Genomic DNA, 23,176 nt, shown 5'->3' on the forward strand with positions numbered 1-23,176 from the left:
AAATCTTTAATATTCTCCAGCACGGCTTCCCAGCGGCAAGCGCTCGGAGAAGGGGCTTCGCACTCGAAGACCGGCGCAGCGCTCATGTGAAACGGCCCCCGAAGACGGGCGGGGGAAAGTCGAGCTTGAGAGACGGTAAATGAATGAATGAATGAAATAAACAGCCGTCGCCCGGGAAGAGGACAAGCGACTGTGCGGCACTGACAGCCCGGACACAGCGGCTCCAATCGGGCGCCCCTCCTGTTCCGAGCTCGGGCTGCGTGGTGTGGGTTTGGCGTGGCGTGGCGCGGCGCGGATCTTCTCTTGTGGTGGTTGTATAATTTCTCTCTCAACCCGGCAGCCCCCCCCCAACCCCCTCCGCGCTCAACCCCCCCCCACCACCACCACCACCGCCACCCCTCCTCCTCCTCCTCTTCCTCCTTCTCTCTACTCTCCACTCTTCTCCATCTGAGCGGACGACGGACGGGGGGAAAAAAACCACTACAAGGGAGGCAACACACACACAGAAAAAAAAAGGATTTTTCATTTATTTCTTTTTAATGGCGCAAGGGCTGTACGGGCGGCGACGCGGTCCTAGGAGCAGCGCTTTTGGCGGTACGGATTTGTGTTGTCGGGCAGAAGCGGCTCCAGGAACAGCGGCACGGGCGGCGAGCGGTCCCGGCGCCTCGTCCTCTTCCTCCCGGCTGTATGTCGAGTGATGGTGGGCTGGTCGCGGCGGACGCAGCGCGCTCTTCCCGGATCGTCGTCGCCTTTTCCGACCGCTGATCCCTCTTTTCGACGGAACCCTCTTCCGCGCTAGAGGCTACATATGGAAACTGGAGATCAGAATTTTAGGAAAAAGGAAAACTAGCGGTCGTTTTGTTTTGGATTTTTAATTTTGTTCCCTGACTTTGTTTCTTCGTTTTATTTATTTATCAATTTCTCCTCATTTGGGAGGGGGCGTTCGAGTATTTTGTTTTGACTCAGTTTTGTTTTTGTTGATTCATTGATCGGCAGACCTTTAACTTTATTATTTTATTTTCACTGTTCTTTTTTTTTCTTCATTTTACGGGGTCTCTCCTCTCCCCCACCCCCACACACACCCTTAAATTTCCCATCCCTGCCTCTTCCCCCTTCTCTTCCCCCAGATCAGTAGAAAAACTGACAGATAGCACAGCAGATCTGCCTTTTTTCTTCTCGACGTGCTTAGTAAAATTGTGGCCATTACCTTAACCTCAGCCATTTAATCTTCATCCTATATTAGCCTGGGAGCAAACCTCTCTGTAGATGCGCACACAAACACGGACGTATTGGCTCAGGCTAGCAAGATTCATTATTTCTTGCGAAAGTAGGCTAAAATTCACGAGTTAATGTTGCGACTTGGGGCTTTTTAGATCCTATAATCCTTTCACAGATAAAGGATACCCCCACCCACTCCAAAAAAAAAAAACCCAGCTTTTCTTATTTGTCCGGGGCCGAATCTAGCGTTTTCCTTTGAAGTGAATGTTAGTTAATTCAGCTGATCGGCTTCATTTCTTAGACATCGTAACTAGTTGCACCAGCTGTAGTCTGAGGGTCTAGTGGCACCAGCGACTGGTTGTATCGGGTTTCTAGACGTTTTGGCGGGTCCGGCTGTTTCTGCTGCCGGTTTGACTGACGTTTCAAAAATAAGCAAATAAAAGGAATTAACCCCCCCCCCCCAACCACCACCAGCACCACCTCGCCTCAGCCGTTTTCCTCACATTTCCGAATCTTTCCTTCCCTCAAAATCGCCTTCCCTTCCGACACCCCACAGCTCCCCAGAAACACGGTGTAACAAACAGCCACCCACTCCCGCCGACCCCCCCACACCCCACACACACACACACACCTCCGCTCCCCTCCATCACTTGTCGACCCCCCCCCCTCACACACACACACACCCCTCTTTTTTCCGCCTGGCATTTGTCCTTTTAAGTTTTCAAATATTTATTTCCTGTACGTCAAGAGGAAAGGGGGTTCCCCTTTCATGGAATGCGGCAGCATGGGCCTCTTTGATCGGGGGATTCAGATGCTGCTGACGACGGTGGGGGCCTTCGCCGCCTTCAGCCTGATGACCATCGCGGTGGGCACGGACTACTGGCTGTACTCGCGCGGCGTGTGTAAAACCAAGTCGGTCAGCGAGAACGAGACCAGCAAGAAGAACGAGGAGGTCATGACCCACTCGGGACTGTGGAGGACTTGCTGCTTGGAAGGTAAGTTTCGCTTTGGCCGGGTTCTTTTTTCTGTGTCACCCTCCCCCCTCCCTCCCTCGCCTCACGCCCCCCCACTCCACCGGGATGATATTTTGTCGCGGCCGTGTAGGTATTTATTTCTTCTTCGTGCGTGTGGGGAACACACCAAAAAAAAAAGCTTTTGCGGTTACGTTAATCATATCAGGGCGCACCTCCCTTCCCTTCCCCCCCTCACGTTTGGAGACATTTATTTGGATTCCAAATTTGTCGCACTCCTATTAACCCCACTCCCCTCCTCCTCCCCCTCCTCGCTCCCTCCCACTTCCACTTCCACGCCGAACACCTTCCAGTTAGTATCCCGCACCTCGCACAGCAAAACACGCCGCGTGGGTCCCTCCGGGTAAAGCGCTCATTCAAGATTTCAACACAGCGTGGGTAACCGCTACATCCAGGTGGAAGGGTGTCTCGGAAGACGCCGTACTGTTCGCACGCCAGACGTTACGGTGAATGTGTGTGTTACCGTTGTAAGTTTACAGTCCACCACTGTGAAGTAACATGGAGGCTGTGGTACCGTATTTGGCCCTAGCAGTTTCCATTTACACCTCAATGTCCGTGATTTCTTGTTGTTTATTGCGGCCTACTCCACGCATGACCGCAGTTAAAATGGCTTGTGGTTATGTGTTCCGAGCTCGTTATTCTCGTGTTGTGTGGCTTGCGTCGGGCCGGGCTCCGTTCAAAACGTGCCTTTTCGGTTTTTAGCTGCGGAATAAAGGACGATGGTGTTTTCCTCTCTTTTGAGCCTGGGTACTGTAACGGATCGATGGATTTGTGACACCCGCTTCCCACCCCCCACCCCTGCTTTGTGAACTGCAGTCTTGTGCTTAGGGTCGGACCCTGGGCAAGATTCGGACAGAATCCAGATTTGAAATGGCGCTTTTGTTGTTGTGTTTTGCTCGGCTCTTCTGAGGCACCACAAAGAATCCTCAAGTCTTGGTGGAGAAGGAACAAGTGTCCCACCTGTCTGTGAGGCTTGTGTCTACAGGACAGGCAGACTTGGGGAATGATAAGCTCTTGTTAACTGCACAGTTATTTGAGCCGACTGCCTTTGTGTCCCCAGAGCATTTCTGCTGTTTCTTAAACAGCTTAAAGGCTGACTTGAGTAGAAGAGGAGGCAGTGGTGGAACTCCAGTAAATATTTCAGGGATGTTGTGGTGTAACTGTATACTGTACAGTGCCTATAGAAACTCTACACACCCTTTTCTGAAGTTACGTGTTTTACCAGCCTCAAATCGTCTGAAATCGAGACACATTCAATCTGAATTTATTTTACCTTTACGTACACATCATAACACACAACCCCCAGGTGAAAAACGAATACAGAGGCCTTCTGAAAAGCAATCGCACTTGAAAGCCTAGAAAAATGGCTTGGAGACGTGAAAACGTGTTACTTTGGAGAGGGTGTGTAGATTTTCTATAGGCGTTTTAATTACATTTCAGTTCATTTTCACAGCGTGCCATCATATGGTCCTATAGCCACTGTCATAACAAACCATTTGAAGCAATGTTTTATGTCCTTTTGTACAGTAAGTGGAGAATCTTATGTCAGTGTTCTTCATGGTGCATGTAGTACAGTGTATATGATTTACCGGGGCTGATACTGTTTAACTTCTCTATTCCAAATGTGCATGGGAAGAAATTCCAGTTTTAAAAAAAGACAGTTTTAACATCTTAAATCCTTAAATGGCGAATGCAGCCATCGCTAAATTATTTGTGCTTCCTGTTCAGTTGTAGCTAGGGACGATTTTCGGTTTGGTGCAGCTGGGGGCTATGAGTGGCAGTATCAATGCGAGATCATGGAGTAAACACTCTGGTGGGAGAGCGCTGCTTATGGGAGACTGGGAAAACTTCCACGCCCTTTGAAGAATTGTCCTAGTGAACATCTCTGGGTAGTTCAGTGCTTTGACCTCAATTTGACATGATGTTGTCGTTGTGTCCTATGTCTTTGACTAGCATGTCCTGAGCTTTACTATACTGGATCGCAGGAATACCCTGGCATACTGCTGTAAACTGTATTGTAGAAAGATGTGCAGAATGTAAGAATGTATCAGGGTATAAGAAAGCAGTATTGTAGAGCACAGCTAAAAACAAATGTTAAAACTGAAGGAAATCATAGCAACATGAGGACTGGAGTTCCAGGCTGGCTGTGGAAAACCGAAGGAGGTCTAGTAGTAGTACAGGTGACTTGTAGTAGCTTAGGAGCTCTTTTTACAAAAAGCAGAGCTTGTCTGTTGTTAACCATCTTTATTGAAATCTCTCCCGGTGTGAACCGTGTCAGTAAATGGTCAGTTGCACACAAGCGTGTCAGGTGTAGCTGTAGTTGTAAGGGACAGGGTCAGACACGGACTCGGCAGGGCCCCATCTCTGCTTACAGGTTCCTGAAGTGTCCACAGCTTCTCCTTTTGCTGTTGTTAGTGCTGCAGCTGGGGACATGTAAACTGCAGACACAAACACAATTAGCAGATTTCACCAGGCTCGTTCTCCGCTTGCAGGATTATCGGAGACTCCCATCTGTTTGAAGCGGGCACTGTGAGTGATTTTCTCCCGTATTTTCTTTTTTGGAGTACTGCAATGTTTTTATTCTTTTGGCCTCGTGGTACGGCCCTCTCCATTTCCTCCTTTTTGCTCTGATGGCAGTGTGATTCTCTGACATCCCTCCTTGCCTCTCTCATGCCCTGTGAGAGCCAGGCACCGGCTGGGTGCCCGGGTGCTGTTGGGAACGCCGAGCGCGTCTTTCCCGTTTAGTGTTCGCGACGCGTTCTGACCCTGGAGGTGACCCACAAACATGGCCAGTGACTCAACATGCTTATTGATTCGTGTGTTTGGTTTTTTCGGGTTTTTTTCCCCCCCCAACAGAAGCATAACACAGGGCAGTGCTTCAAGTCTGTAGCTGACATGATGTGGTTAGTGAAAAGCCGGCAGTTAGCTGTTCATGATTCACCTGGTCTTTAAATCATCGTATCCTGTCCAGTTTAATTCAGTTCTGCCTTGATTCCGTATCGTACTCTATGAGGCCTGTATCATCCTGTTCTTGTGCTACATTTTCACAGTACCCAGCCATATGAAAGGGGCTGTTCATGTTAGACCATTCATGACATGGCACAACACTGAGCACAAAATGGAGCAGACACAAACACACCAAGACAGGTATCACCTCAGCCCGCTGTGTTATGCAGTTTCTGGTGCAGATGCTACAAGGGTTCTAGAAGGGGCTTGAGGAAACTGGATGGTGCTGTTTTATTTCTCGGGGTGTTTAATCTGGCAGGGTGCTCTACCACACTGAAATGAGCTCCTTCGGGGATGCCTGCGTATTCTACATGTGCAACATATTAGTGACAATGTCCTCCTGATTTCCCGTCCTGAACTTGATTTGACTAGTGCCCTCATTGGTCAAAGTCCCCCTCATTCAGTTCTAATTGCGAGGTGTATGAAAGGATTCTTTCCTGGAAGTTATTAACTGAGGTTTGGGATGAAGAACAACAAGTTCCTGTTCAATCCGAATCAAAATAATTCCTGCAGTCCTGTTACATCAAGGTGCTATAGTGAAAGCGCTCTAGAACAGTTATGTCACATCAAGGTGCTACAGTGAAAGTGCTCTAGAACAGTCCTGTACATTAAGGTGCTACAGCAAAAGTGCTCTAGAACAGTCACGTCACACCAAGGTGCTATAATGAAGTGCTCTAGAACAGTCCTGTTACATTAAGGTGCTATAGCGAAAATGCTCTAGAACAGTCATGTTACACCAAGGTGCTATAGTGAAGTGCTCCAGAACAGTCCTGTTTACATTAAGGTGCTGTAGCGAAAGTGCTCTAGAACAGTCCTGTTACATTAAGGTGTTTATAGCGAAAGTGCTCTAGAACAGTCCTGTTACATCAAGGTGTTATAGTGAAAGTGCTCTAGAACAGTCCTGTTTACATTAAGGTGCCATAGCGAAAGTGCTCTAGAACAGTCATGTTACAGAAGAACATCTACAAACAAGAGGGGGCAATTCGGCCCCTGTAGCTGATTCGGTCTTAAGTGGCTAATTCAGCCACTCGGCTAATCTGTGAGAATGTCATCCAGCCGTTTCTCGAAAGAAACCAGGGTATCAGCTGCACGATGGGCTGTTTTACAACAAGGAGCAACTTCAGAGTCATGGAAATCAGTCCTGTTACAAGGTGTGGCTGTAGGGTCTAATGCAGCTTTAGGGGACTATCGCCGAGTAGGACCGCCCTGTTGTATGTTAGGGTACTGTGGTCAAAGTACAGTAGAACAGACATGTTACAATAGAGAGCTATAGTAAAAGTGCAGTAGAAGAGTCGTGTTACATAAGAACAAATAAGAGGGGGCAATTCAGCCCACGGCGCTGATTTGGTCTTTAGTAGCTAATTGGTCTGAGAGTCTCATCCAGCCATTTCTTGAAAGAGTCCAGGGTATCGGCTTCAACAACACCACTGGACAGCTTCCCCCAGACTCAAGCGGCAGGGCTGTGTGTAAATATCCGCTCCCTGCTCTCAGTCCCCATTCATTTCCAACTGTGTCCTCTGGTTTGTGCTCCGCTGTCGACTCGAAGAACACCGTAGTCCAGCCTTTGGCGGTGCCTTTGAGGAGTTTGGATACGTGACGGAGTTCCTCTCCTAGTTTTCTGTGTTAAACATTGGATGGGTACAGGCCTTTCAGCCCGCCAGTGTACCACCGTCCTCCGGGCCCTGGAAATGTATCTGGTTGCTCTTCTCTGGACTCAGTCCAGAGTAGCAATGTCTTATTTATATCCCGATTACAGCGAATCTCTGTGCTAAAAGTACAGTAGGATAGTCCTGCTGTAATAGATCGCTGTAGTAAAATTACAGTAGAATAGTCAGTGTTTCCATAGGAGGCTTTTGTCAGCTTTAAGTAACTTTTAGTTAGCTTGCATGAACACTTGCGCATGTTAATAAAAGTATGTAACGTTGTGTTGGAGACGAAGTCTGTATGTCAAATTCTAACAGTCTGATGTGCGACACTATTTTGATTATGGTCTAACACCAACCTGATGTAATGCAGGGGGTATACTGACCTGTACTGCAGAGCACACCTGTTGCTTTTCCCTTCTGCTTGGATCGTGTACCCCAGCTGCATTTTTAAATGATTGCATGCAGCACATACTGCAAAGCAGTCCCGTGTCTGCATTCCTGCACTGGGGCAAAGCTGGACTTTTAAAAAGACTGGAGCTACACTGTCTTTTAAAAATCTTTTCAAAGGTTTTCTGACCATCTGTGTACCTATGAGCCTAATTAAAATCAGAACTCAGAGGATCCATTCGGTCCACATTGCTAGCCTGATTGATGTGCCCTGTAGTGTATATAGTACGTAGTATCCATTGTACATTGTATGCAAGACATGTTTTGTAGATTTCTAGTCTGTGAAAACCTGCAAACAGTTGTTCAAATCCAAGTACAAGTGAAAAAAATCTTGGGCTTTATTTGCCTTGGCAGAGCCCCTGTGCTTGTTTTTGAGAATTTCCTCTAGGAGCAGTCAGGAGAGGGTAGTGTTAAACTACAGAAAAATAATAATGTTAGTATATGGGCAGAACTGAGTTTGACTCTAATGTGAGTCTAGGATGCTTAAAGTAGTACAATATAGTACAGTGCACATATCACATATGGCGCTAGAGTAACTATCACAAAACAATAAGGTCAGTATATGGGGTTGTTATAAACACATAGTAGAATATTCAGGTTAGACTACGACACTGCAGTAAACATACAACATGATAGTTATGCTGCAATTGAGGGCTACTGTAAAAAGGACAATGAAGTTCTTGTGTCACTAAGAGAGTATCAGTCGATTTAGCTGAAGGACATAAGTGCCAATCTCCCTGTGGCAAATGAAGTGAACTGGATCGTGTGCATTAGAGAGAGTAAACCTCAGTCTGCTAGCCCAGCCATTTCAAATCACTCGTGAGGTTTAGATGTTCTGACTGTTCCACCTCGAGATTCGGGCCGTGGAGTCAAGCCCCTAGAGATCCAATTGGATTTCTCGCTGTGCGCACTTAATCTGCATCTGAAACTGCAGTTGGGAAGTGTTTCTGGTGGCATGCTGAGGTAGTGGTCAGCATGGCTGCCCCGCAGTGCTGGGTGGCGCTGGGTTCAATTCCGGACCTGGGGTGCTGTCTGTGTGGAGTTTGCATGTTCTCCCTGTGTTCACCTGTGTTTCCAGTGTCCTCCCACAGTCCAAAGACATGCTGGGAGGTTATTTGGCTTCTAGGAAAACTGGCCCTGCTGTGTGAGTGTGTGAGTGTGTGAGTGTGTGTGTGTCTTGCAATGGACTGATGTCCCATCCAGAGTGTACCCTGCCTTGCACCCATTGCTTGATGGGACAGGCTCTGGCTGCCCCACGACGCTGGCTTGGAAGAAGTGCTAAGGAATCGTCAGTAAACGAGTGGATGGATGGATGAATGGAAGAAAGTGTTTCTGAGCATTTTTCCTGAAAGCAGCCTAATGAACGGCGATAAACAGAGGAACAGTTTGGTCAACTTTGCTAATCTGGCTGCTTGCCTCCCATCTAGATGTCCCTTGTTTTCCTTATACAGTGCTCTTGGCTGGCAGGATGCTTTCTGCTTTTCCGGGTGGTGTGGTCTAACAGGAGGCCGAGAGGGTCTTTATGGAGCTGTCACTCGCAGGCGCATGCCACGCTTCCTGCACGGACCTGGAGAAAGAGAGACTGATGAGGCGAGGCAAACAGATCCCTTGGTTTGGAAAAGTCCCCCCCCCCCAGCTTGATTCCGCTCTTAACCCGAGACGGAATCGGTACGCGTGAATCCCAGGACGGGCGTTTTCTCTGGGAGCTTCCCAAGGGAGATGGTGGGAAATGGCCGATACATTATTAATACAGTGTGCTCATTTGTGTGACAGCTCCCCTTTTGACATTTACTGCTGTATATTAGATTTCAATCCAGAAGCTAAAACTGCGAGCACCCTTCAATGTCTCATCGGCTGAGGGTCTTGACACTTTGTCATCAATTTCGCGGCAATTAAAATGACTAGCTCTGGTGCGTTAGGCTATTCGCTGCAGATTACGATTATTTATTAAAAAGGAATTACTGGCTGAACTGAACAAGGTCTTTCAAAACCAAGGGCTGGTTCTCCAACAGGCTGGAGTGGGATTCCAGGACCAGCTATGTTATCCCATTGAGGGTCACAGGGGAGCCAGGGCCTATTCTAGCAAGCAACAGGCACAAGGCAGGGTACACCCTGGGCAGGACACCAGTTCATCACAGGGTAGACATACTCGCACCAAGGCCTTTTTTCCCCAATTATCTTACCAGTATGTTTTTGGAATTTGAAACTGCAGGAGCCTGAGGAAAGTCACATGAGCACAGGTAGAACATACAAACTCCACACAGACAACACCCCAGATCTGGACTTGAACCCAGGACCCCAGCACCCCAGCACTGCAAGGCAGCCATGCTAACCACTGTACCACCCAGCCTTCTCTGGGGCCAGAGTTTGCCGTTTTCATCTTGTGTCAGACTTCTGAAAGTAATGTGACATGTTTAAAGGTGGAAATCCAGGAAGCAGGGGCTGCAGGAAAGAGAAAGTGCTTTTGGCCTTGCGTAAAATTTTGAAATTCTCATCTGTTTTTTTGTCCGAGTCAAAGAGACAGGGCTGTCTCATGCAAAGTTCCAGAACGTGACATGCCACGGATTTATTGTATATAAAGTATTTTGTTCTCTTCTTTCTGTTGTGCAAACAAGACCCTGCAGTCCAACCCAGTGCAGGTCTGTGCGATTACTGCCTCTTCAGTTGTGTGGCTCAGCAGGTTAGCAGCCACTCAAGCAATAAACCGACTGGTTCTGCCACAGTCCTGTAGAGGAGTCACTGTTTGGTGCTCCCGAGTCAGAACACACACCTGAATTACCATTCGGCCCATGTACAGTAGTTCATCTGGTGTCTCAGCAGTTCATTAGCCTCTCAGTCTCATTCAGCTGTTGCTTGTGCTCACCTGTGTCCAAACCATGCCTCTCGGCAAGCGCCTCCTGTTGTCCTCATTTCCAGTTCTGTCCTCGGCTTCCTGTTTCATTCTGCAGGCTTGTAAGTTCAGGCTTCTGCAGTTCATTATGTCATCATCGCATTAGTCTTTTCGATTGTACACTTCTGACTGAAGATCTGCACCTTTCCTGACTTCTCCAGGGCAGGTGGAATATCCAGTTGCATCCTGACAGTTTTGAGCTTTGTGGTCAGTGAGAAACCTAGACGGGATAGCTCTCTGCAAGTGCAAAGCGTCCTGCAGAAATACTAACATCTTCTTCAGGCAAAAACATCCTTGGGTGCCTGTGGCAACAGAGCTGAGCTGTGATGAGGGATCTGTTTCTCAAAGGTTGTGGGTTCAAATCCCAGATGGAATGCTGCTCTTCCACCTGGGATCGTCTTGTCAAAGAACCAGAGTGCGTTTTCTCAGACTTCTCTACTTCATGCTCCACTGTTGGAAATGGGTGGAACCGCTGCAAACGAGACTTGGTTCTCCACCGACGTGTCCTAGTGAAGGAAAGGGCTGCGTTTGAAGAAACTTCATCCGTTGAGATACAATACTGTACCCTCATGGACAGTGATCAAGGCACAGCTGAAGGTGACTGCATTTGTGCGTGCAGCTCCGTGTTCTACTGGAAAGCTTTATTTTTCTTTCCAGATCAGCTTCTGTTCATGGTTTGGCTTGGAAAGCAACACTTGTAAATGCGATAGGACAGCTGCCAACAGGAACAGTGTTTTCAGCAAAGCTGTGGAAAGATGCAGCCCAGACATTGACTCCAGGCTGATGTGTGGAGTCCCTGTGCTATAACCCTGTAGACCACACAACCTCAACTGAATGGATCTTTCTTACCCCGATGTATTAGCATCAAGTGCCATTTTCTACAATCCCCCCCCTCTTTCGACTTAAAACTTGAAGTCTTTTCCTTTTTATTTTTGTGATCTAGCACATCCAAACTTAAATTGCCCTTTTTTTTCGTTGCTGTTGTTCTGTACATTAAAAGCTTAATGAAACATTTCAGCTCGCAGGGAAAACCGTGGGCCAAGCCAGAGTGCCCAGCTTGCAGAAAGCGGTCCAAGAGTAGCATCATACAGAGATCAGATAAGGATTATCAGCAGGGATCACAAAGCACAGCTAATGGGCTGATTCTAAACCCGTATTACTGTCTATTATAACACTGTCTAAACACACACAAATCCATCCCAATCAAGAAAAGGATTAAATTGTGTGTCTTTTGGTGGTGGCAGTGGTGGTGGGGGTTATCCAGGATACCAAGTAGCTCATATCTGGAAAGTCTCTGAGCTCAGAATGCAGCACAAACCTGCAGATCACAGCCAGGGTCCCAGTCCAGGATGAGTCTCTACAGTCTGGAGATCACAGCCAGGGTCCCAGTCCAGGATGAGCCTCAGCAGCCCGGAGATCACAGCCAGGGTCCCAGTCCAGGATGAGCCCCTACAGCCTGGAGATCACAGCCAGGGTCCCAGTCCAGGATGAGTCTCTACAGCCCGGAGATCACAGCCAGGGTCCCAGTCCAGGATGAGCCCCAGCAGCCCGGAGATCACAGCCAGGGTCCCAGTCCAGGATGAGCCCCTACAGCATGGAGATCACAGCCAGGGTCCCAGTCCAGGATGAGCCCCTATAGCCTGGAGATCACAGCCAGGGTCCCAGTCCAGGATGAGCCCCTACAGCCCGGAGATAACAGCCAGGGTCCCAGTCCAGGATGAGCCCCTACAGCCCGGAGATCACAGCCAGGGTCCCAGTCCAGGATGAGCCCCAGAAGCCTGGAGATCACAGCCAGGGTCCCAGTCCAGGATGAGTCCCTACAGCCCGGAGATCACAGCCAGGGTCCCAGTCCAGGATGAGCCCCAGCAGCCCAGAGATCACAGCCAGGGTCCTAGTCCAGGATGAGCCCCAGCAGCCCGGAGATCACAGCCAGGGTCCCAGTCCAGGATGAGCCCCAGCAGCCTGGAGATCACAGCCAGGGTCCCAGTCCAGGATGAGTCTCTACAGCCCGGAGATCACAGCCAGGGTCCCAGTCCAGGATGAGCCCCAGCAGCCTGGAGATCACAGCCAGGGTCCCAGTCCAGGATGAGTCTCTACAGCCCGGAGATCACAGCCAGGGTCCCAGTCCAGGATGAGCCCCAGCAGCCTGGAGATCACAGCCAGGGTCCCAGTCCAGGATGAGTCTCTACAGCCTGGAGATCACAGCCAGGGTCCCAGTCCAGGATGAGCCCCAGCAGCCTAGAGATCACAGCCAGGGTCCCAGTCCAGGATGAGCCCCTACAGCCCGGAGATCACAGCCAGGGTCCCAGTCCAGGATGAGCCCCTACAGCCCGGAGATCACAGCCAGGGTCCCAGTCCAGGATGAGCTCCTACAGCCTGGAGATCCGTTCAAAAATCCAAATGGCAGCAGGTGCAGAAAACAGTTTTCAGGGAACAGGGCATTTTTAACAAGCAGAGAACTAACCCCGAAAAAATGAATTTCAGTTACATTAAAAATGCAAATGCAAGCAAGGGAATCTTTTGGATACAGCCAGTAATTATTACTTCCCCAAACCAACTTTTACTTACGTAGTAAGTAAACTGCACAAACATTTTTAATCTTTTGAAAATATTTGTTCCAGAATCTTCCTTCAATGGACTGCACCCAGTAAGAATTACCTTGATGGGTGGCAGTCATTTCATTTGAACTTCAATTCCTGAAGACTTTCATGAACGTTTGCCCTTAAACCAGCCATGATAGTTGTTTAAACAAGTTGAAATGGTCAGGTGAGGTTTGCTAATTCCTTAAGATGACACCAACAGCACTTGGGGAGATATCATCCCCTACGGAATGCAAAATAGTCCATTTTTATTGAATGCTTCCTCGAGCTCCATGGCATAATTCACCTTGGCCAGCCCGTACATGTCCTCTTCCTTTCTTTAACTGGATGAGCGAGCTGAGAAAGACATTTCTCTGCTAGCGAGAGGGCTGTGAGTTATGGAAGTGACAGGACTGCTCCAAGTGGGGGCCAGAGTCCTGATCTCTCCTTCACGCTCTTCCCCAAATTGTCCAGGGAAGATAACAGAAAGCTGGAATATCTCCTAGAGTGATCATCATTAAAAAAAAGCCGAACTGGAGGTGTATATAAATTAAACTGGGTAGATAGTAGAACAGTCGTAGAACTATGGGCTATCTCTTGTTGGGATCACAATTAAAAAGTCATATTGGGGGGTGTATATTAATCGGACTGCGTGCAGAGAGAGCAGTCCAGATAAAGGAGCCCTGGGAGATTTGGATAAACCAAACGCAGAGGTCGTCCTGCTTGTGTCCCCTGCATTTTTTATGTCTATATCTACTGTGGAAATCAAATAGAGCAGATGGGCAGGTCCTAATATTGTGGCCATAGGGGTGGTGCACCTGGGCTGTCCGTCCGAGCTGAGCCTCTTCCAGGCGGTGCGCAGGTTCTAACGCAGCGCCCAGCAGGTTCGAAAAAGGAGAGCGAGATGGAGAGTGAGACGTTTCCACTTTGCAGCTCCCAATTAACACCTAGTGGGATAGGTGCTGACAAGCTGTTTTCTAATCCATCATGCAGCTGCGGCCAAGGACGACAGCCTCCCTCGGATTGCAGTTCGCCGGCGCTGGGGGAGAGGGCAGCAGAAAGCGGCCCGCGAGAGGCGCCCCTCCATGCTGGGGGCAGCGGCGCCTCGTTTGGCAAATTTGTTACGAGAATCCAAAGCCCTGCCATATTAAAATAAGCACCAGCCGTCCCCACCCACCCTGATTCAGTGGAGCTGTGTGGAATTCCCCCAGCCCTTTTCCTTCGGTGTGTTTGTGTGTGCGTCTGCTTCAGGCCCTGCACGGTGCCCCTGTGTCAAGCCCAAACAGAAAGTGTGCTTCCTCGAGCTCTGTTTCTTCGTCTTTTCTCTGAGTAGGTGGGACGATCGGGGGAAACCGTTCATGTCCGATAAGGACCTGCAGGGTCACGCTTGGGTTGGCTTTGAATGATGCGAGTGAGGTGTCGCTGTGTTGGAGTCTGCTCTGCATTGGTGATTGGTGTTGTGTCGTACAGTGGCTGAATTGACCAGCTTGTCCAAAGGCCGAAAGCTTTGTTTTTTCTAGTCTAGAATTTCTGAGGGGGTGGCACTGCGTAGGGGGGTGAGTAGCCGGTCGTGGGTTCGAGTCCCTGCTACAGACTCTCTGTTGTACCTTGAGGGAGGTACTTTACCCCAGTGGCTCCAGTCCACCCAGCTGTATAAATGGAGACCAGGTGGCTGGAGGGGGTAATCACCAATAAACCAGCATCCCGTCCAGGGGAGAATCATGTTCTCTTACTGCTACGGAGACCAGGCTGAGCTGCTGTGCTCTGCTGTGGACTTCAAATAACAACATTTCCTTAAGGAAAATGTGCAGAATGCCAGCAGGGCCTGCAGGTGTGTTGATCTGGGCGACGGCGATAAAGTATTTCTCTCACGGCTCAAGAGCAGTGCCTGCAGCAGGGACTCAAACCCACAACCTGGCACTCGTGAGTCCAGGGACTTACCCACCACCCTCTGCTGTTCCGCTACAGGCAGGCTTTCAAAAATAAGACCTTGAGGCTGAATGGCCCTTCATAGAATTAGGAAATGTACTTGTCTTGGCTGAAATCAAACACAACAGGGCCGTCTACGGCAGCCACCACAGTTTGGAATAATCAGAAGTAGTGCTGACACAGCCACAAATGTGACACAAACACCAGCAAAAAAAGTCGGAGCAGCCCAGCGCCCCGTAGGGTGACAAATCCGCGTTTTCCTCTCAGTGAAATTAGGATGGTTATCTAGAAATGACATTTTACAGCTTCCTCAGAGTAATGCGGTATTTTTCTCGAGTGTTTTGAGTGCTTGGCGGTCGTGAGCGATACTGTTTTGGAGTTTTTGAGGTTCTTTGATGAGGGACTGAGGAGTCATGCTGTATGTGGCAGGTCCACATTGCAGAGTTGAGAAACATCCATCCATCCGTTTTCCAAGAGCTTTATCCGGTACAGTGTGGTGGGGGAGCCGGAGTGTATCCCAGCAAGCACCGGGCACAGGGCAGGACACACCCTGGACAGGACAGCAGTCCATCACAGGGCCACACACACACACACACACACACACACACACACACACACACACACACACAGCAGGGCCAGCTTTCCCAGCAGCCTATTAACCTACCAGCACATATTTGGACTGTGGGTGGAAACCGGTGCTCCCACATAAATAATAGGAGAACATGCAGACTCCAATCAGATAGCACCCTAGGTCTGGTACTGAGTCCAGAGCCTCAGTGCTATGAGACAGCAATGCCGGCCAGTTTCAGTCAGTATATGAAATATGCTTTATTGTTCATTTGCCTATTATAAAAAAAACTCTGCAGCATTTGTCCATTTGGCAATATTCAAAGCCATACCAGGTGCCCGTAATTAGAAGCAGAGGAATTGCCAGCAGTTTCTCCAAGATGCAGTTTAGTGCTGGTGTAAACTGATGTTAAATTCCGTGTGCATTCTAAAGGTTTTTTTTTAACTGAGAAAAGATATTGGTCTTCGGTCTGCTGTGACTCCAGGGAGATAATGAGATGCAACAATTAACAATAATGACAGGATGAAAAACCACCCATACGAAGGACATTCCACTGTGCTCGGGCAGTGCAGCGGAATACCCTGTCCCTATGTCCCTCATCAGGCAGAGCCTAGATAATACACTGTCTGCCATTGCAGCCTCTCTTCTGTGTCCTGAAACAGCTTTTCTCGGAGTTGGGGATTTCTGTCAGCGACACTGTCTTTCTCCGTTTGGAGAACTGCAAGACCAGGACAGAAAGAGAGCAGGTTGCTAATATTGTCTTTTCTCTTGTCTGGAGCTGTTGCAGTGGTTTTTAAAGCACTGGTCTCCTTGTGTGTTGGATCTGAATTCACACGTTACAGCCAGAGAACATTACAGAGATCTGGGGGCTGAGGAATGCGATGTGTGTGGTGCAGGATGGAACATCGCAAATTAATATTTCAAGGTTGTCTATAATCTTGCAAAAATGGGAGACACATTGCTCTGATTTCAGAAGAAAAAGTCCAAAATTACCAGGAGGTATATGGTTACTGTTTCTAAGATGTATTGAAAGCAGACTTGAGTCATCTTTGGAAGGCAAATACCCGTAACTCTGAGCTGTTATGCACCCGCAGGTCACCTGTACCATACTGGGTACGGAATTATCAATTACAGAGAGCGCCACCTACTGGTCGGGCAGCTCCACTTCAAGCAGCAATCTGAAATTTCCTCAGCATCTGGCGTCCGGGTGCCGGTAAATCTGCATTCTTGAGATCTGTCAAGTTCAAGCTGCTGGCTGGCTTGATCACTTTGGAACAATGCTTTGTGACAGAATCTCAGTCATTGACAGTCCCCTGTTGGACCCTGCTGGGCTGCGACAGTACCTTTCGGGTCACATCACAGCCAAGCTCGAGAGCCTTCATCCATCTCTGTTCCCTGTGCTGGTAGCAGGTCTGGTCCTTTCATGTTCTGGTGGTGTTGAACTTATATAATAGACCCGTCCGTCCCCAGAGACCGGCTATTAAGAAACACTTAAAGCTATTCAATGAATACAAGTAACATCCACTTTATGTATGACCACAGAAAAGGAACAAAGAAGTAAAAAGTCTTTGTTCTACAGTTGTATAATGAATTTCAGTATTGTCTTGGTGTCTGCTGGTCTTCAGTGATGACTTCATTGAACCCTTCCTAAAACTGTCCAATAAGGAAAAGTGTTGCATTGCTTTTAGCTCATTAACTATTACAATCCTTTAGTGCAACTCAGAAGGGCGACATGCATTTGAATGAGTTCGATCAAATAGGTGAAAATGTTCTAATAAGTAAGAGAGAGCTCGGTTATCAGACCTTGGCAGCATAGTACTCCTTCGTTATAATCTCTGCATCGGTTGCCTCTCAGACTTTCAGAAACTGTGCTGTTTCTGTCTCTGCTCCATTGCTATGGCATGCCCTTGCTCCAACCCTCCGAGAGACAGACTCTTTCAACCTAAACTTGAAACTCGTCTTTTCTGCTAGGGCCCATGTCTGATTCCCTTACTGTTTACCCCCTGTGTTAATTAGGTTTTGAATTTCTTATCCTTTTTGATCTTTATCCTTTTATTGTTTGGTCTTTTTCTTTCTTTATCACCCTGTACAGAATCCCTGGGCTTGGAAAAGCGAATTATTATTTTTATTGTTGTTGTTATCATTATTATTCAGATTCTTGACTGCTTTGGCTCAGAGATGGTTGACTCAAATTCCTCCGAGTCTGCATGTCTGCATGTCTAGGTGTGACTTAGCTGGACCAGATTGCTTGCTGAATTATAAAGCTGTCTCCAAGAAGGAACTCTGGTAGCTGTGTCTTATGTAAGGAGAAGATTACGGGTGAGTTTACACTTGGCAAAAATTTCTGGTAGGCACGTTGCCTAGTGTTACACAGTGAGCAAAACTGCTTGCAATATTGTAGTGTGGTGGCGAAAGTATTGATATTTATTATGTACATACTGTCACTTAGCAAAGACCTCATCTTTATTTTCAGTTGCTAGTTAAGAAAAATCTGTGAACTTTTCCCAGTTTGAAGAAAACAACTGAACCACCATTAATCCACTAGCAATATTGCCAGGAGCGAATTGACAGGTGGAGATTAGGAAGATGGCTTGCAAGTATTAATGGTGAGCACTGCTAGTACTCCTGCCAAGTGTGAAGACACCCTCTCTGTTTTTCCAAGGTTGAAATCTGCAGCTTTTCTGAAAAAGCAGTCACTCTGTACCAATTCAGAGTGTGGTGTCCTGTGTGCCATCCTATAAGGTGTCCCATAAGACATCCTGTAAGATGCCTGTGTCCTTTAAGACAGCGGTTCTTCATCTTTTTGTAAGTGCGACCCCCTTTCACTTTGGACAAGTGGGAAAGTGCACGACCCTGGGAAAGAAAAAATCTTGCCGGGTTCGATGAAAAATAAAACAATATTGGGAAAAAAAACACTCGCTCGATGAGATGGATGAGATAGTAGTTGCACTTGCATAGCGGCAGAGAGAACTGCTAGGTGGGGATTTGATGGGCTGAGGTGAAGACGCGGATGGGAGGTGTTTTTTTCAAGGCCATGCCTCTTACTCCGGCATTGGTATTCGCCTTGCACTGGGATCCAAATGTCAGCCAGTGGGTTCTCTGCGAGCATCAGCTTCAGAGCCAAGTCACTCGTGAGATCGATCAAGGCTTCGTCATATCCAAGCGATATTCCTGGGTCAGCCGTCTCCGAATATGGATAAGACAACCTGTAAGGAGTCTTGTTACTGCATATGTCCTTTAAGACATCCTCTAAGATATCTTGTAAGGTGATCTATGTCCTTTAAGACATCCTCTAAGAGATCCTGTGAGGAGTTGGGTCAGATGTCCTCTAAGATATCTTGTAAGGTGATCTATGTCTTTTAAGACATCCTCTAAAAGATCCTGTGAGGGGTTGGGTCAGATGTCCTCTTAAGATATCTTGTAAGGTGATTTATGTCCTTTAAGACATCCTATAAGAGATCCTGTGAGGGGTCAGATGTCCTGGCAGATGTTCTAGTAAAAAATCAGGGGCAGTATATCTTTAAATTTTTTCCCCTCTTTAACATTTAACCCATTTTTTTAAAAGAAGATAAATCCCTCCTGCCGAAAGGGGGTACTTGTGCATGGAAGTTTTCGGAGGAGTCTGTCTTCTTTCCTGGAGCAGGTGAAGGGGCGAGAGTGAGATTATGCTGATTTAGTGCGACTGTTTTCTGTGATCAGAGGATGTGGCTCTTAATTAAACAGCTCCTTCGGGTGCTGATAAACACTTTGATTACACCAGGTCAGCTGGTGGTTTATATTCGATTGATGAGGAGCTGAAGGTTGAGTTTCAGTATGATCTTCTCTTGGTTCTGCTGTGGCTCTGTGATGTGAATTTCTGGAAGATTCACGAGGAGTGCTGTGCATCAGATATTAGATTCTGTAGATATCATAACAAATTCTGAATTTCTGTGAGATGTGTGACAACAGAGGATTGGGGACAGTGCAGATTTGTAGTTTGGTAGTTAAGAATTTGTATCCTAGGATGACATGTTTGGCAAATATCGGGAGAGATCATGCAACTTCGTACTGAGTCAGGTACCTAAGTTATAAGTGGTGTTTCTAGTTGTCTGATACTCATAGAAGAGGAGAGCAATGGAAGCTCTCTGAAAATCAGATTTTCAACTAGCTGAGGGGAATGGTTTCTTATAGAGATGTCTGGGGTTTCTTATAGAGATAACGGATATCTGGGGTGAAGAGAGTCTCTGGTCATGAGAGATGGGATTTCTGTCTGCACAAGCCGTGCACAGGTACCACAGTGGTGCAGTGGTTAGCATTGCTGCCTCACTGCTGTGGGTTCAATATCGGACCTGGGGTGCTGTCTGTGCGGAGTTTGTATGTTCTCCCTGTGTCTGATGCATTTCCTCCAGGTGGTCTGAGTGAGTGTCTGTGTTTGCGCAGACACACATTGTGTCTGTGTCTACCCTGCAATGGACAGGCAGGGTGTCCTGTCCAGGGTGTACCCCACCTTGTGCCCATTGCCTGCTGGGATAGGCTCCAGTCCCCCTGCGACTCTGAATTGGAAGAAACGGTTAGAAAATGGATGGATGAATGGACAAACCATGCACAGTGAAACTTTTCCAACTGCAGAGATGATGCTCACACAGAATCTTAGCTTTTTTAGAAGTTAGAATTGAAGATGAATTTCTATTCGACCCACAAAGCAAAATTAAGCATTTCCCGGTAAAACTTAATATTCTCACACCCCTGCTTTGGCATGTTGAACAGGTTTGGTTCAGGATGGGCAGAAAACAGCCCCTTTGCATGACTTGATGCTGTTTGGTCCAGTGAGAGTGTTAAGAAAAATGTGCAGCACATTCAGACTTAGTGTCAACGACCGTAGCTGTGACATTCCCAGTTGTTCTCTGAGATACCTCACAATACTTCCAGTCTACCAAAAGCTTCACTGAGGCTGGGCCTTCAGCAACTAATGTGGGGTACTATCTGGGTGGAGTTTGCATGTTCTCCCCACGTTCACCTGGGTTCCCTCCAGGTGCTCAGTTGTATGTTGTGCTGGATAAACACAGAAAGCCACATTGCCTTAGACTGATGCTTGACAATACATAGAATAAGAGTAAGAGGAGAGCAATGACGTAAGTGTTTATATTTTAGAAATGATAAGAATCAGAAATCAAAGCCTCCCTCTTCCGTGCACCAATACATTCAAATGGGTTCACATTTGCCCTCGAAAATGTACCACGTTCTGCAGTTTATCAAAATGTAAAGGTGGAGGATAGCAAGCACCGTCTGCGATATCTCATTGCTTATATGATGCTTCTGAAACCAGTGCAATCATTTCTTTTGCATCTGAGCTCAGACACGACTGAGGGTGTGCTGATTGGCTGTCCTCCTCTGCCCTGTCCGCTGTAGTCTGACGCTTGATGGTGCTGGGCTCAGTCCAAGCGCTCAGGTCAGGAGCCCTGATGTCAACTTTGATCTGAGGCTTTGCAGCTGAAGCTCGTGTTTGTGGTGGTTCCCTTTTTCATCTGTGCACCATTTGCCCATACCCTTTCGCGTCTCCCCTGATCTCATGCAGAGAAGCAAACGCCTCTGCCTTTTCCAGTCTTGACTACTGGAGCCTGGCTTGCTGGTGTATCCAGGCCTTTTCGCAACACGTTGTAATATGTTCCGAACTCAGAAAACTGCTGCTCATCATTTAGGGCTTTGTGATTTGGCTCCTGACTGTATCAGTGAACTATTACCTCCCTGTACACCTACGTGTCACCATTTGCTCTTTGGACTCAGTCTAGACCAGGCTGTGGAATGATCTCCTTGTGCCCCTGCTATAGAATCTTGTCTTAAATGTCTTAAATCTCGTACACTGATGTGTTTCTGATCTTTTTTTTTTCGTTTTTGCTGTTCTTTGGCTTTTCCCTGGAAGGCTCCCAATCCAGCTTTGCTTAGCGTCTGACCTCTGCCCAGACACCCAGGCTCTCCGAGGAGCCTTATCGAACATACAGTGTCTAGAAATGGACAATCAGGGCACCTGGGTTATGATCCTAGACATGTTTGGCCCAGGCTTGTGAATTTAATAAACATCAAATGTAGGTGATGTTATCAGGAGATGTTAAATATCATATAATTAGCAAATAATAACAAGAAGAAGCAGCAGCAGTTATTCGCCACGCTATCACCTTCTTCCAAGTCAGTTTAGCTGCATTATATGGGATGTGACATTCTAAATCCAAGGGCAATTTCAATACAGTACATAGTGCGATAATGAGTGAAGATACCTCACTAACAAACTGCAGTCTGCCACATAAAACCCAACCAGTAAAATGCACAATGAAGTCCATTTAAGCAAAGGCTTGTGCCAGACTGAGACAAGGTACCAAGCTGTGTTGTTCAATCCTATGCACTGGCTTCCTTAAGGAATCAGCTGGGTAAGATTCTTGGTTAATAGCTTCCACATGAAGCTTTCTGGGGGTGTGACCTTTGCCCTTTGACCTGTGTCACTCTGCTGCTCCAGCCCTCGCTGAGCTCGACGTTGATGTCAGATGCTTTCAGGGTTTGGAATCCACGGACCCCCCTGGCTATAGAAAACCGGGCTGGAGAAGATCACTGCACTCGCGGTGGTTTTTAGATGTAACATCCTGATGGCGTCTGACAGCTGCTGGGATGTATAAGACACAGGTTGGCACGCGAGGCTGCAAGGTTAGGGTAACCCCGGTTTCCCCCTCCAACAGGATCCCTCAGTTACTCTCCGTTTCTTGATCAGCTGGACAGGTCTGAACGGTATTGAAGGAGAAAAGGGCTGTTTTATGAATCTGCACTATTAATCTTCTTCCTGGGTTACGTTACACACGACTCCCAGAAATTCTACATTTTTGCAGAAACCCATCCCATGGGTCCCATCATAATCTCTTCGAGCCATGGGAAGTTTACTTTTCAGTTTACTGATACGTCCAAGGCCTGCGGTGCAATCAGGTGTTCTCTCAGTTTGTTCAGTTTCAAATTGATAATGCACGGGTTCTTTGTTAATAAGGAGTCCTGGTAGTTCCTAACATCTCATTGACCATTGATCTGTGCCTCGAAGTCTGCTCAAAGGTGGGGTCAGATGAGTTTATTTCTCTAGAACAAGGCGTCAGCAAATATATTGATGGGGAAATTGCTTGATAAGGTTTATTAATGCGGTTGGCATTACTGATTATGAATTACGGCTATAAGCATTGTCTACACTGCTCCTTCCAGAGATAACCCCCATTAGAAACTGAAATAGTCCACTTTTTATGAACCATGATAAGAATTAACTCCTTCTTTGGTCTTTCCCGATCCTAAAGATCGGCCCATGTTTCACAGGCTCTCTGCGTGCTGGGAGAAACAACAAAACATTTTTCAAGGGCATCTGCCTGGTTTTCCTCTCCGTTTAGCTTTCTCTCTCTCCTGGATCACTTTCCACGTGTGGTGCTGTCACTGACAGAGGGCCAGACACGATCCCAGCACACCCGCTGAGAGTGCACTGGCTCTGTGGAGAAATGGCCAGAGCTCACACTGCCTGTCTCTGACCAGCCTGATGCCCACACAGAGAGAATCTGTTATTTCTGCACAAAATAGAAAGAAACCAATGCAAGGACAATGATGATTGAGGGTATCAATGGAGATTACATTGTATGTGTTTTCTACATACGCTGTATACACCTGCAGCACAGAAGCCAGTATATGTGAACACCTGGTACATCTCTGTTCAGTATCAATGCAGGACACATAGAGACTTATTACAACCACTTCACAATTAGCATCTGTCCTTTTTCTAACCTTCATCCAATCCAGGGTCATGGGGGGAGCCAGAGCCTATCACAGCAAGCAATGGGCACAAGGCAGGGTACACCCTGGGCAGGACGCCA

At 47.5% G+C, this 23,176-nt stretch overlaps 1 protein-coding gene across 1 annotated transcript in view; it reads left to right on the plus strand.

The window, feature by feature from the left end:
• Nucleotides 1-435: 435 nt before the first annotated feature.
• Nucleotides 436-23,176, plus strand: part of LOC148821649 (voltage-dependent calcium channel gamma-2 subunit) — a 67,502-nt gene continuing 44,761 nt past the window's right edge. Inside the window, exon 1 of the mRNA XM_088930099.1 lies at nucleotides 436-2,213. Within this exon, the coding sequence (XP_088786225.1) occupies nucleotides 1,988-2,213 (226 nt within the window). The 5' untranslated portion in view covers nucleotides 436-1,987. The remainder of the gene's footprint in view (nucleotides 2,214-23,176) is intronic.

Source organism: Atractosteus spatula, chromosome 13 (genome assembly GCF_055471065.1).
Source record: "Atractosteus spatula isolate fAtrSpa1 chromosome 13, fAtrSpa1.hap1, whole genome shotgun sequence".
NCBI classification, from domain to species: Eukaryota; Metazoa; Chordata; class Actinopteri; order Semionotiformes; family Lepisosteidae; genus Atractosteus; species Atractosteus spatula.